The sequence below is a fragment of the Balearica regulorum genome, chromosome 1 (assembly GCF_011004875.1).
Source record: "Balearica regulorum gibbericeps isolate bBalReg1 chromosome 1, bBalReg1.pri, whole genome shotgun sequence".
NCBI classification, from domain to species: Eukaryota; Metazoa; Chordata; class Aves; order Gruiformes; family Gruidae; genus Balearica; species Balearica regulorum.
Genome location: NC_046184.1, coordinates 87,799,626 through 87,814,378, shown reverse-complemented (window position 1 = coordinate 87,814,378; position 14,753 = coordinate 87,799,626). Strand labels below are relative to the sequence as shown.

General features: G+C 51.1%; 2 protein-coding genes across 3 annotated transcripts in view; one reads left to right on the top strand and one right to left on the bottom strand.

The window, feature by feature from the left end:
• The window catches only part of ATP6V1A (ATPase H+ transporting V1 subunit A), a 219,842-nt gene that overhangs the window by 9,117 nt on the left and 195,972 nt on the right, over positions 1 to 14,753 (top strand). The gene's annotated exons all lie outside the window — the stretch shown is intronic.
• On the bottom strand, positions 5,961 to 14,233 carry TRIM45 (tripartite motif containing 45). Of its 2 annotated transcripts, XM_075764692.1 has the most exons (6): positions 13,738 to 14,233; positions 10,351 to 11,084; positions 9,251 to 9,380; positions 7,208 to 7,322; positions 6,859 to 6,985; positions 5,961 to 6,277 (listed from the first exon to the last, which is right to left on the bottom strand). In XM_075764692.1, the coding sequence occupies exons 1-6, from the start codon at positions 14,070 to 14,072 to the stop codon at positions 6,126 to 6,128; spliced, it is 1,593 nt and encodes a 530-aa protein (XP_075620807.1). In that variant the 5' UTR covers positions 14,073 to 14,233; the 3' UTR covers positions 5,961 to 6,125. The 2 variants fall into 2 exon arrangements, with proteins under 2 accessions (XP_075620807.1, XP_075620802.1); XM_075764687.1 differs by lacking the exon at positions 6,859 to 6,985 and having other exon boundaries at positions 13,738 to 14,168.

Genomic DNA, 14,753 nt, shown 5'->3' with positions numbered 1-14,753 from the left:
GTGGTGAGCCCAAGCAGTGAACTCTCAGGAATGAGGAAGCAGTGAGCATCTCAGCTCCCCCCACCACGCTAGTCAAAAGCAGGGAGGCCTGGTGAGTCACCGGGCAACAGGAGAGAACAGGAGAGACCTCCTACACCAACCATTAAATAAACATGTCTGATTTAAAACAAAAAATAACACAGCTCATCATTTGGTAGCCAGCTAATCCTGGGCCAGACTGTAGCAGTCTCCCATGTAGATCCACAGCTCGCCCATCACTGGTGGGTTGCATTATATCCAGGACTAGCTCAGGTCTCCTTGCTAAAATCTCCAATCATGTTGTTGGCACTGGGCGAAGTCCCACCTGCACGTCCCCTTCTCAGCCCCATCAGCAATATGCATCTTCCCCTCCCTCTCTGTGCTGTGCTAAGAGGCCCCTCCAGGCTCAGCAGTGCTGTCAGGGCCACACAGGTTTGGCAGTGGCATCTTTTCTACTGCTGTTTTCTTCCTCTGAACTCCTCCAGACCAAACTGCTTCTACTCCCCAAGGCCAGCTCCTGCTGCTCTCAGATCTGCCATTACAGTGGACATCAGAGCACGTAATGGAAAGAAACCGGCACAGACCCTGCAAGCCTTTTCCTCTGCGCTTGGTCTCACTCAAGGCTGGGGCAGGATGAATAGCTCTTGGGCATAAGAGGTTGAGGAGGTCAGAGAGATTGTGAAACAGCAGAAAAGAGAAGGCAGCTTGTACCACCATGTTCAGTTTCCCGAAGGGGAACCTGTGTATCCTGTCATCTATGTTTGGACTGCATTCCAGGGAGGATGGGGAAGCGGGAATTTTTGACAGTTCATAGTCACCTCCAGCAAGTTTGGATTATTAGAGGAAGCAAAGAGCTTTCCCATGCAGAGCTGAGGATGTCCAGAGGAACCAGGAACAGTCAAGCACCTAAGAAAAACCAAATTACTTGATCTGCAACAACCAGAGGTTAAAATCAAGACCAGCTGCAAAGGCTGAATAGGGTTCAGGAGGGCTTACAATGCCCTGAGGGGCACAGCAGCCTTCTAACTGTGCATGTGCAAGATTTCAGAAGCGTGGTCTTAGTCTTTTGGGCCACATTTCAACTGCAAAGGAGCCTGTTCACCTCTACAAGGGATGAACATAGCCAGATGTGGTGCACGACATATAACAGACTTTTCTAGATAGCAGAGAGGGGGATGGAAGGGGCTTGTACAGGCACCAAAGTCAGCAAACTGTAATCCAAGGCATTTAGCACCCAGGACTCACCACTTCCAGCCTCCTGATGCCAGGGTGAAGTTACACATCACAACTTGTGTTGAACCTCCTCCCATGTCCCACCACCTTGCACTGATGAAAGCACAGTTCTGAACCTCCACTAAGCCTAGTCACCTGTTAGGAAACAAAGTAAAATTAGAAAGCAAATGGTTTCCTTCTGGGTTAGGGAATTGACTCCCCATGTGGTGAGAGGAGTGTCAGTGAAGCACCCAGTGATGCTTCTGGTGGGGCAGGACCACATGGCCTCCAAGGACAGAGGAGCCAGGGTGAGACCTTCTGCTTTCAAGAGTGACTAGGCATTGGGTTTACTCAGCCGTTCCAATGAGATTGCTCAACTGTGAAGCTAATCGCTCTCCGGGTAGAGGAGCTACCTGAATGCTCTGTGCAAGGTCTATGGCAGGGGTGTGAACAGGACCTACTGCTAGCACTGTGATCTTGGCTGTTACTGAAAGCACGTCCTTCATCCTCTGGCCTCTAAATGAAACTTGAGTGGAAATCTTTCACCTGAGAATCACTGTCGCTCTTTGGTTGTTGCAATGGTTTAAACTTATAAAGCAGACTTTATATGCTTTTCACTTCCCCTCTCCTTTAGCATAGAACAGCGCTTTTTAATCTGAAAAAAAAAAAGAATTCTGATTTATTTTGTAGCGTTCTACTGATTACTAAAGCTCTCGTAATTTAGCAAAGTATTACTAGAAGCTAAGCTCCAGGCCATAATGGCCTAGTGGGAAATACACATTAAGAAATATCCTGTTGCCCTCAGTGACACCTGATTTATGGCTGCCTTCCGTGCAGTGCACAAACGAGGTGTCCCCTTTCAGCACCAGTTAACTCCGGGTTGTAGTTGCAGCACATCTCACTGCACAATGACTGGCTTACTTCCATGTTGGAAAAACAGGTCTGTTTCTCAGGTACAGGCAGCCCTGGTAGGACCAGAGCAAGTCCCACTCATCAGGGTAGCAACACATTAATTACTGAGCAGCTCTCATACTTGAGAGGTAAAAACAAGAGGTATTCAGGATATTTCCCAAAGAAATCAAGGGTCTGTGACCACATGGTCTGCCCAGCTCTTAGCACTTTTGAATCTATTAATGAAATCCAGGATCTGGTGCCACACAGTCTGTGAAAGCTGGTGAGCACCTGGAGAAGAGAGACATCAGCTGCTTTGACTGCCTTGAGGGGAAGGCGACAGTAGACACAAAGCTTTATCAGTTTTGCTGGGGCCACCAGCTGGTGGCCCAGAGCTGGACACAGCATGTGCTGCCTCTCATCTGCATGAAGGAACAGTGGGGCAAGAAGGACTGAAGGTTGGTCAGGGCTCAAGAGGATCTTCAGTGGTGCAAGAGAGGCACAGGCACAAGAACCAGACTGCAGTCACTCTACCTTTCATTAGTTGTTTCTTTCTTCACAAATAATAATTCTGTCAGAAGAGTTCCCTTACTTACAGGAAGTCCATGCCTTATTTCAGAGTCACTGGAAAGCTGAAGGAGCTATCAGCAAAGGAGAAGAACCAGGAGAAGATGGAGTTATGGTAAGCTGACAAGCAGCCACATTTGATAGAGTGCTCAAGAGAGGTGAAGCCAGCGAGCAGGCTGAAAAAGATGAAAGCTATCCTTGGGATTTGGCCAAAAATGTTGGACACCTTTCCGGCCTCGTGCTCCCACATCTGTAACAATGGTGTCAAGAGGTGCTTGAGAAGCACTGGAAATGGGAACACTAATGGTCCCACCCAGAAGGCTGGAAGGATGAGAGCCTGGCATTGCCTTTTCAGATCTACCTGTCCTTGGCCTCGCCTGCCCTTGAAGGGGAGCTGGAGGCAGAAGCACTCAGATCAAGCCCTCATCTCTGAAAACAGGGAGGTGGTGAGCCACCCTTGGCTGGAAATAGACAAATCCCCCTACGCCGCCTGTGGGCCACAGTCTTGACATGACAGCCTGGATGGTCAGTACACCCTTGTCAACCATTTCCTGCTGGGGGAAGGCCAAGAAGCCCTGGTGAGTCAGCTTCCCCACTGCTCCAGCGGTCTTCTGGGGACACACTCATGCACAGAGCTGCATGTGCAGCTGTGTCATCAGTGTGGTTTGCCTCCTCTGAGAAGGGAGAGAGACCCTAGTGTGATGATACCTGACTCTAGAGGCACCCTACATGGAGTCTTCCAGGCTGCAGGGCACCTTCCAGGTTTTCCACAGTCTCTTGTTCTTGCTTCCAGCCACTCTGTTTTCCCTATCTAGGGAGTAAGTCCTCCTTCTCCTGCATCCCACAGCCCCTCCTCACATTCATCCCCATTTTTTTATTTTTTTTTCAAACTTTGGAGACAGGCAATTTTATCAGCAAGAGCTTTTGTCCTGGGAAAAATATCAATATTTACATGTGCAGTCTGTCAGCACTGCATGTATGTCTGTCTTGAAAATACCTTTGTTATCTCAAGGACCAGCTGGTCAGAAATAAGATCATGTAGCCCAGCAGACTAACTACACCTCCTTATCCACCATTTGCCCCAGGCCGATGACCAACAGAACATGGGAAGCCATTCCTGGGAATGGCTGTTGGGGACCAGTGTGAGACTCCAGCAAATCAGTAGGATATATTAATTCGGCATAGCATTCTGAGTCATGAACACTGAAGGCAAAGTCTGCTTGCAAATAATGGGAAGACACTCAAACCTAACCCCCACAAAGTGACTAAGGTAATTAAATTTCTTTTCTGCACATGATTCTTCAAGTTATCCTCATGCATAGTCCTCTTTGCCCAAAAAAAGAGTGGTAGCCGGTCAATACTTTATAATCCCTGGGACTGACTGAGCCTTCAAGTCTACAAAAAAAAAAAAAAAAAAAAAAAAATTAAATATAAGGGCCTGACCCTGGCAGGATTAGTACCTCATGCTGTCCGAAAACTGCTCTCCTCATATCAAACATAGAGCTCAGCCCAAGCTCACTGCAGTTCCCTATAGGGTTTATATGTTCACTGGTGCAATTCTTACAAACAGCTTCTTGGAAAATGTCAGCGACAGGGTGTGTAAGGGATGCCTAACACAAAGAGAAAACACATTCCTCTGTCTGAGAGGACTAAGATGTTTTTAGACAGCAATTATGTGCCTAGAAGGTAGTGCCATCCTTATGTGTTCCCTCTGCAACACAGCATGGAAGCTCTTGAGAAAAAACAAACAATGCACATGTAGGGGGTAGGGGGACAAGACACAGAAGAACACAGAAAATGAGGCATTTCATTTCACATCACATTCTGTACCAAGCACTGACTCTCCACATAGCATGGACAAGAATGAGTTACTGTTTGATTCATTAAAGGTTAACTCAAATTAAACTTTCACTTTGAAATTTCAGAGTCCGCAACTTGGAGACTTAAATTGCCTAACTTGGAGATTTAAACTGCCTAACCTTCCCTGGTTTGTTTGACAGCCCTTTCTGGATGATTAATGGAAAGCTATAAACAGCATTTGCGTATCTATCTCCTTTGCTGGGAAGAAGTAGTTCCAAAACTGGCTTTGTAAGAGGAACGAACAAATGAGAATCTTCTAGGTCTGAGCAAACAGACAGCACAGGTTTCTACTATTTACAAGCCAGCTATCATCAGCCAGAAAGCAAGAACCAGTCCTTACTGTTGACACTGGAGCAGCATTCCTCTCCCCAAATGACCAACAGTCAGACTTTTGTCCCCAGCTCCCCAGGCAGTATTAGGAGCCCGCAGCAACACACACCTACTAGCAAGGTTACCTCCAGGGCAGTAGCGTTCCCAGTCTCAATGACACAAATGTGTTTTGTTCAGGAAGGTATCCAGGGTGCCTGCTGCACCCAGGCAAGCGGCAGGCAGCAATCAGCAGGTTAGCAGCTGCCCTTCCAGTAAAGTGCCTCTTCCTCCTCATCACAGATGCCATTTCCCCAACTATGGGTTGGCAGCATGCGTACAAGCCCAGGAGATACATCCCCCTTCCCCTATGGAAAAAGGGATGAGTTCTCCTTCCAAAAACAGTGTCTTGCCAAGACTGCACGAGCCAAATCCAGTTTTGCTGTATTCCCTCTCCTTCTGCCACTCTTGCCTAGTTGCCCCAGTTCAGGACAGACACCTGCAAACTTGTGCCTATGGCTCCTACCAATGCTCAAACTGTCCACTTCCCTTGGTGAGCTGGGTGCTCCTGCATCACCCCCAGCAGTGCTATGTCCCACACCATCTCCACGAGAACTTACAGACTGGGTGAATAACATTCTAATTCCTGTTCCCATCAGCACCATGGCTTTTCCTTGGATTTCCTTCAGATATATTACTAACCCGCCTTGCTCTTCCTTTGCAGGGAGGGTGTAAAGAGACTACAGCTTACTCGGAGCAAATAGAAGAGCTGCGAACACAACAGCAGCTCCCAGGAGTGTGACTGTGCTATATGCACCGCACATCTAACAGGGAGGCAGAAGCCATATTCAGGCTGCCAAGCCTTTCCAAGGCACAAACACAAACCCTTTGGAATGTGCCCCAACAAGCAGCTTTGGCCTCTTCAAGGACAGCAGAGACTGTTGATCCTGTAGAATGAGACACATCTTGACCCCCCTGTGAGGTAACTGCTCAGATTGAGTTTCCCCTTAGAGCCTGACCTCACAGGCCTTGAGTCCTTGAAAGTGTAAGCGCTCAGTGTTTGCTCCTGTTCAGGCACAAAACAACTTTGCATACACAGCTCCAGGTGGTATATAAGGCACAATTTTATTTTCCCTCATTCCTCTTTCTGAGTTCGCACCCATCACAATGTTGTTTTCTGGCAGCAAGGCTATGCATGGGGATCCTCGTGGTCTGTGCTCATGCAGCAGCCAGTAGCAGTGCCCTGGGCTTGCAGGGGCTCACCTGGCTGCTCACAGCACCACTGTCCTGAGGAAACTCCTCTGTGGGGTGTTGCTGGGAGGCCCTCCCAAACACTCCGAGCTCTTCTTCACTTGTCCACAGCACGACCAGTGTGGGCAGCCAGGGTGACCTTTGTGTCCGTGGCCACAGCCTTGGTACCCACCTGCAAGAGAAGAGGCAACCAAAAGTGGGCCAGAAAATCCCAGTGTGTCAGAGGCTTTCAGAGAGTGCTTCAGCCCCAGTACTTCTCTAAGATGGGGAGTCATGCACTGATGAGAGCACAGCATATTAAAGGCCAAAATTACCAGGGCTCTTTAAAGAAAGGAGAACCGCAGAGGGGGACCTCCCTGTTCCAGTCACTGGGGAAAGCTGAAGACTTCCATCCCCTTGCCTATTGAGTAATACAAGACACAGGCCTGCAGAACCCTGTGCCAGCCACTGGTGACTGTGGCCGGAGCTAGATACAGATCGAGCACAGAAAAAGGAAGAGAATGGTTCTACACTAAAACATGCAAAACACACAATGACACATGCAGGTTAAGGACAGGAAAGCTAGCTGGGATTAAACAAATAAGGGAGTTGAATTCTTGTCCTAAATGAGGAGTGAGGCTTTTCTATAGGACAGCATTGGGCACTGTGTGACACAGCCCAGACGTTCCCAACATGCCAGCACTGGAACAGGAACAGCATGGCCACAGTGCTGCTTAGCCTCACTGAGAAGTGTGGGGAAAGCTAAGCACTCACCTGGCATGGTCCCCCCACAGGCACAGCGAGCAGCCTTCTGCCCTCCGCTTGAGCAGAAGGTGCAGCAGTGAAACACTCCTTGGTGCTCAAGGAACTTGTTTTTCACCATCAGAGTGAACGGAGAGCCCTGCAGAGGACAAGCAAGCAGAGAGACTGCTGCAGTGGATGCTATCAGATGTTGTGTTTGCATTTCCAAAAGCCAACCGAGTGATCCTGTCAGTCACAGACCACTAAGCCCAGTCTTAAACTGCTAAGTGGTAGAGGCAATCCTTAGAAAGATTTGAAGCAAACGCTTAGAAAAGAAAAGCAGGTAAAGAAGAAGCAGTGCAAGAGAAACAAGAAATGCTACCTGTACATGCTGCCCTTTCACATAGACGCAGACAGTATACAAGCCTGGCTCCTCAGGGCTGTAGGAAATATGGTAGGTCCCATCAGCGTTATCACACACTGTTGGCTTGATTGCGCTATGAACAGAGAGAAGTCGAAGAGGTTGGTGACTGGCAGAAAATTGCTCTACATGTGAACCACCGCTTGGTCTAGATTTGTGGTCAGCTCCTTATCCTCAGCCTTGTTCAGCAGCTGCAAGTCTTAAGCAAGCTTAACAGGATGCACGAGCAATGCTCAAGCATTGAGTAGCTTTCACACACATCTGCTACTGGGAGCTGCAATAACCATACAAAGGAAGTCACACAAAGCTAGCTGCACTGCAAGGATTTGTAGCAACCCTAAGCGCTGAAAGTGCAGAAGATGACAGACAGCACACTTGCAGGTCAGATTATCCCATCAGATAAGAGCCCTCAGAAATGAGGTAAATTCACAGCTTCAGAGAGCAGTTACCTCCAGAAGAGCCCACAAATAAGACAGGACATAAAAAGGGCAGGTTTGAATCACTTTAACCACTGTCCCAAATTCAATGACCCCAACCCTTCTTTTCAATGCTCTGAGGAGTTCTAGGTCTCCGCTGGTAAACTCTCCCTTTCCAAAGTGACGCTCGCTGAATTTCACACAGTGCAGAGAGAAAGCATCAGCTAGTTACTTGGGACTGATTTCCTGCTTCACAGGAAGATGGAAAGAGCTTTCCACAGACAATTATCAGGCAGCTCTGCATAGAGAAAGGTGTTCTTCCTAATCCCCGCTAATTAGTCTCTTGTGCCCCATGACATGACAATTTATAATCTTCCAGATTTGCAGGCTGTATTCCCCACCCCCCACCATTTAACATCAATGCAGCTGCTTACATCATTTCCTGCCATGAACTGTGCGGTGATACTTCACCCTCTTCTGTAGCTGCTGTGCCTCAACCCAAAGCCAGAAGGCTTTCAGCAACGGATGTAGCAATTGCATACATGCAAGAACAAGACATTGAGTTAATGTGGCCACAGCGACCTCTACCCTACCAAACAAAACCTGCATAATCCTCGTGTGCGCACCTTCCTACATCGTATGAGCACGTAAGGAAGGAAGGTACACTGGAGCAATATTCTTGAACAATGATGCTCGATTGATAAGCATCTGTGCACTGTGCACCAGCACTGTTTCTGTACGCCCTGTCAACACTTCCCCATAGCAAGGAGTTTTAGCATCCTGTCTCTTTTTTCATCAGGTCATCCCACCAAGAGCAGATCCTGGAACAAGTTAGACTGGCATCTTGCTCCAGCTGCATCATATGTGCTAGAAAACCAAATAGATGTTTTTCTTAAGAACTGACCTCCAACTGGTTCTGCATTTGTGCCTGGCTGCTTTATAGTACCAAGTGTGGCCTGCAAACAGTTACAAAATCATTTTTTCTGGTTGGTCATTTTCATTGTGGAAATACTTAGAAGCTTAAGTGTGATCTTCCCTGCTTTTGCTAGAAAACCTCTGAGCATGTTAAAGTGCTCAACACTTGTAACTACAGGAGAAAACACGATGAAGTCCTGACACAGATTCTTTCTCCAGAACATGAACTAAGCACTTAACTGCCAGAGACTCCTGGGCTTGGTGGACTGTCTTGTCTGACTCAGGACAGCCCTTCTGGGTTGCTATGCTTTACGCTCATTAGGTGTTAACAAAAGCAGGAGCCCTGGGTGTCTATTGGTAGGGGTGGGAAGCAGCCACAGCTCACTCTGACAATGTCTAACACCCACTGAGAGCTCAATCCTTTAAGAAGTCCCAAATCACTGAAAGACTCAACACAAATCTGAGCCAACACCGTCAAGCTCCACACAGCCAAATACAACCAGTGGGAAGCCCTGCTATACCAGTGGGAAGAATACTAGTGCCTTTTCCCCTACAGATTCTGACCCACATGCTGAAGCATGTCCTCCCACCTGCCCAAACAAGGAGGGAGCCACGGTAAAGGAGGCAGAAAGGCAAACCCAGTGACCGGAGAGTTCTCAGGTGAAATACCCACCAGTCTCTCTTGTCCTTGTGGGTGATGGTGACCCACACGGCCTCTCCTCCTCGTCCCATCCGCTCCCCCGTGGTGTCATTGCAGAGCAGGGTAAAGCCAGTCAGCTGGTTCTGACGCACACTGTGGAGATCTGTAAGGCAGAGAAATAGGACCAGAAAGGATTCACACCAGCCATGACTGCCACCTCCCACCTATTTTGCAGTGTTGCAGTCCCATCAGAGCACAGCCAGGACTTTGCTGGTGGGGTGTAAAGCTCCTTCCGCTCACAGGGAAAAGTAAATATATGACTGGGGATCAGGAGTGAGTGCAGTCATAGGTGCCAAGAGATGTTGGGCAGGCTTAGCCTGGAGGTCTGTATGCACCAGGGTGGTCTTCCTGCCTGCCCCTCTGAGCCCATCTGACATCTTCCCAGAAGACCTCAAGGTGCACCATGCAATCAGGAGGGAAGACAAACAGCCCTACTGTGCAGTGTGGAGGCCCAGAGACCTTGGCACTTACAGTTTGGCATGGAAGGTATCAAAGGAATTCTGGGTCTGTCTCATCCGCCCTGTGCAGGCCATTACTGAACTCTTTGTTGGCCCTGCTCCACATCCTTAGTAAGCAAATACCCATGAAACCATTGATGCCAGTTATTCCTACGGCAATCTCAGCAGAAGCTGTAAGGGGAATGAACCTACTTGCTCAGCCACAGAGGGGATTCTGCCTGGGCCCATGCACAACAGCTGGGGCCACTGGGAGAGCATCATGTCCTGCCACTGCAGGCACCATTCTTATCCTGAGTAAGCTGGCCTTGGGCCTAAGGGTTCCTCTCCTCACACCTCAGCCCCACGCTGAGGTCAGTGATGTCGCAGAGAGCGGCTCCAGTATGCTCTGTACATCTGGACGGGGATAGGTCTCTGGCTCCCTGCCCAGCACGGCTCCCATAGGCCCTCAGCAAGCAATGCAGCCTCTGGCAGGACTCCACCTCTGCCCCTAGTCAACGCCGGGAGAGCAGGGAGCCAACAGTGCCCTAAGCTGCACACCACGTGGGTACAGAGAACGGAGAGGTGACTTCAGGGAGCAGTGCGTTCCCTTTCAGCTGTTGTACAGCACCCCATTACCTTCCCCATGCAGGGTACATCTGGCTGGATCAACCACTTTATTGAGAATGGCCCCAAAAACTTCATAGCCGCAACACTGCCCTGCCTTCTCACGGGGAGAGAACTGGATCCCATCGTCCACGCTGGGGTGGGTGTTGTAAGCAATGCTGTTCAGCTTTGCCAGCCGGCTCGCCACCACGCCTTTGGTGATGAGGATCTCCAGGTCCGAGCCGCTTGTCAGCAAGCGCTCTGTGAACTCCACGCCTGTCCTCATGTCCAGCAGCAGCTGCTGCAGCTGAGCCTTCTGCAAGTGCAGTAGGTTTTCCTTCTGCACCTTCAAGTTCTCCAGCTGCTTCAGCAACCGGTCCCGGTGTTCTTCAATTGCTTTCACATACCCACTGGCAAACAGACAGATCTCTGTGGCCACAGCCTCTGCGCGACTGCGGACAGCACTGCCCATGTCATCAATCTGGCTCAGCACATCCTCGAGGGCTCCCGTGTGCTGCTGGGTGCTTTTCAGCAGCTCCCGCAGGGCATCCCCATGCCTGTGGATGACATTGCCGGTAAAGTCATAGGGGTGCTGCCGGTGCCTGCCTGCAACGCAGTCGTGGCACACAGGCTGGTCACACTGCTCGCAGAACAGCCTTAGCTCCTCTGTGGGATGGGAAGGGCAGAAGAGAGGCTTCCCTGCCGGGCTGCAATCCTCAGTGTTCTCCAGCTCCGTCACGGCATGCGAGGCCGTCTTCTTCTGTCTCCTAGAAGGGAGCAACCACACATCACTTTAGGCATGTCAGATATGAAATGCAGACAGCCGAGACCCCTTGCAAATGCTACTCTGTACAGACTGCAAGTCACAGTATGCACCACTCCCTCCTGTCTCCACTGAAATCCACTCTGCACAAAGGGACTTGTGGTCCCCTGAGGACAAGGCTCCACACAAAAGAGGACAGCATCTGCAAGCAGCTCATTAGAGGCTGCTGTCAGGCTCCCTGCATGCAGTCAGCACTATTTTCAGACACAAGAATCGCATGCCCCACCACAGCCACACACAGACCAGGGAATGGGCTGTCAGGCTGCTACTGCCAGCAGCCCCTTCATGGAGCATGACAGAAGTGGGATAGTTGCAATTACCTCCAGAGCCCACTGTGACAAAGGCAGCAGGAGGGCGGTGCGCTCTGCAAAGTGAGAGCTGGCAGGAGGTGCCTCAAAACAGAGTCACTCATGGACAGTCACTTCTGGAAAAGAACGGGAGGTGCCAGGCTCCTCAGCCATCAGCCCAATGATTTTCACCAGCTCTAAATCTGCTGAGGCAAATGAGCTCTAATATTCTTTAGGGGAAAATCTAGTTCAGGCCACTGCCAGAAGATAGTCTGTGGCAAAACATTTAATATTCTGAAAGTTAAACTCCATTTCCTTCTGGCCACCAGGTTAGGTCCTGCTCAGAGGAGACCAAGGATGGGACACAAAGAACCTGTTATGACCCAGACATCCACCATGTCACAGGTGAATGGTCCACCATGTTACAGGTGCACTAGAATATATCCATTTTATGCTATTTTGGACACTGGGAGCTAGTTATTGAGCAGGATGTAAAAGCCTTCTCTCCTTCCTTGTCTCCTGCACTAATGCCTTCTGCAGGTTGCGATGGGAGCTCCAAGCCATAAGCCAAGAAATACTCCGAGGACCAAGGTCTATAGAGTTGCTCTGGCAACACAAAGCAACCTCATCACAGGGCAGGACATGGCCCTTACACTGTTGTTTTCACTTCCCACTAATTTCCCTTGGGTCCAGCACATTTTCAAAGCCTTCTAGCATTATTTGCATAACACCCTTCAAATTCACACTTCCCTGACTTCAACCTAAGACCTCTTGCTTATTCCAAGGAGCTCAACAGTGGCACTCAGATCCTTAGATATATTCCCTACACACCAGGAAATAATTTCAAAATGGTTTTCCTTGGCCCTTGTTCTGCTCTGCCATCAACTAAACCAGGTGCAAGTCTGCAGATGCTAGTGGGGTAAAAAAATGGTATCAGTAAATACTGTAGGAAGCGGGTCATCGGGACAAATTTTCTACTGCTTTATACCTTCTGCAGTTATTTCTGTCAGTGCAGCAGGCTGCTATTCAAGGTCTCAGTTTATCACTCTTCAGCAGCTTGCATGGGGTATGAGGCATTAGCTAATCAGAATGGTATGCTGAAAATTACAGCCCGGAGTGGAAAGGTAACTAAGAGTCTAAGCTGTTTTATCACAGGCACCAGTATCTGCAGGGGGGCAGGGCAGCGAGGAATATGCCTCAGTTCTTTCTGGGGAAAGAATCTGCTAATCAAGTGGAAAGGAACAGCAAACGTGGAGGGAATAGGCTGAGCTGATTAACCCAGGCTGAGGCTTTCCTGGCTAGTCTTACTGAGTGTTTTTCTGACCCTGCCTGTCATCTCCTTGCTTCATAAGGCCATTCAGACTTCCTATCACTTTTCTTTCATAGTGCTGCCTGTCCTCTGCTCTGCTCAATGGCCACTGTGACCCTCTTCAGCTCCTACTTCTGTTGCAGTCACCTCTTCTTCCTGCCTTACTGACATGACCCTCTATGAGGTACAACAGCTCTCTTTTGCTGGCAGTTCTTCAGTTTTCCCGTATTCCAAGAGAAAAAAACCCTGCAATATCAGGGACACTCGAAGCAATAGTGTGACTGCCGCAACAGTGTTACTGCTGTAGGCTCCCAGCCTCACAGAAATGCTGAAAATGCACACAAGATACATGGACACAACAGTTAACAGGCAAGCACGCAGGGCAGTCATGAGGAGGCAGCAACCACAGTAGGCAGGCTTGATGTCAGGACTTCTGTTTATCTCCTTTCACTTCACCTAAGGGTGCCTTTGCACATACACATAGTAAACGTTTCTGGAGGTGGAGAGAGGCAGACGAGCCACTTAACTTCCCCATTTTCCCTTGGGAGATGTGCCTTCTCCAAAGTGGGACAGCACAACAGCGAGGCTCTTGTCCTGCTAGTACTCTACCCACACCCACGCCTGTTGGAGCACTGTCAGTCTCCTTGCCCAGTGATGCTAAACCAAGATGCCAACCAGCAAGCGGGCACCATCACAGGCAAAGGGTGGCCTGATTTTGGACTTAATGGCCTCACCTGAACAGGTCTGACCGACCTACTGCCAGCAGCTTGCCGGTCCCCACCTGAGTACAGAGCATCCTCCGGGGAGCATAAAAACCCACTAGGGACTGAAGAAACTGGAAGGCATGTGAGTTTACTGCTTTGGCTAGCTCTGCGTGGGTCCCTGCCTGCTCCACCCGACCACACGCTGCCCTCCAGCAGCCTGAGAGGAGAAGGCCGCCCCGCGCACCCCGAGGCGAGGTGGCCCAGTCCGGGCCGGGCCGGGCCTCGCCGCCCCCTCACCTGTGGGCCTGGCAGCAGAAGAGGCAGAGGTCGGCCCCGCAGGTCAGGCACCGCCTCGCAGCCGCCCCGTCGGCGCAGAGGTCGCACCCCGCTGCCGCCGCCCCGCCGCGGTTCAGCGCCAGGTAGTCGGGGGTGAGCTGGCCGACGCCGCCGGGGGGCAGCGCCACCTCAGCGTCGCACACCGGGCAGAGGACGCTGCGGGCGACGGCCCGGCCCGGCTCCCCCAACGTCCCGAGCCGCCGTAGGCAGGGCGCGCACAGCGAGTGCAGGCAGGGCAACAGCCGCGGCGAGACCCAGGGCTCGGCGCAGACCGGGCAGCGCGGCCCGGAGGACATGCCGGCAGCCCCGCCGCCGCGGCCCCGTTCGGCAGGAACGCTCGGTCGAGCATCCCGCCGCGCGCCGCCCCCTCGCGCCGGGCCTCGCGCCGCCCCTGGCCGTTGGGCGCGGGCTGCCCCGTTGCTAGGGGCGACGGCGGTTTGGGGGGGCGGAGGGGGGAGTGTCGTACCCGAACCGGCGCCGCCCTCTGCCGCCGGCTCCTGTCAGAGGTGCCGGGGCTGCGGTGTGAAGGGCGACCGGTGCCGGTGAGCCCCTCCCCCGGGGCTCCTCCTCCGGGACTGGACAGGCAAAGGCGGGCAGAGGGCACCCAACAGCCTGCTTTGTCCTCGTCCTCGCCGAGGCACTGAGGAGCCTCCCCAGCTGTTTGCCGCCTCTCGCAGCTCCTGTCTTTTCCGAGCCGATCATGTGGGAAACGGCCTCGTTCCCCACGCTGCCGTGGGTAGATTTTGTGTTTCCAGTTCTTCCAGCTCAAGACTTCACCACCTGACGGAGCCTGCTCTGCAGGCAGCCTCTGAGCAGCCTTTGCAGGCGGTCTTTGCAGACCCTTTGCCTGCCTGCCGCATGCCTTCAGGCACTTGCAGTTTTTCCTTCTGATCACCAGGGAACTTGCTGAACAACAGAGGAGCAATCTCAGAGAAACTTGAATAGAAATAATGCAACACAGCCAGGCTTCCCCGTGA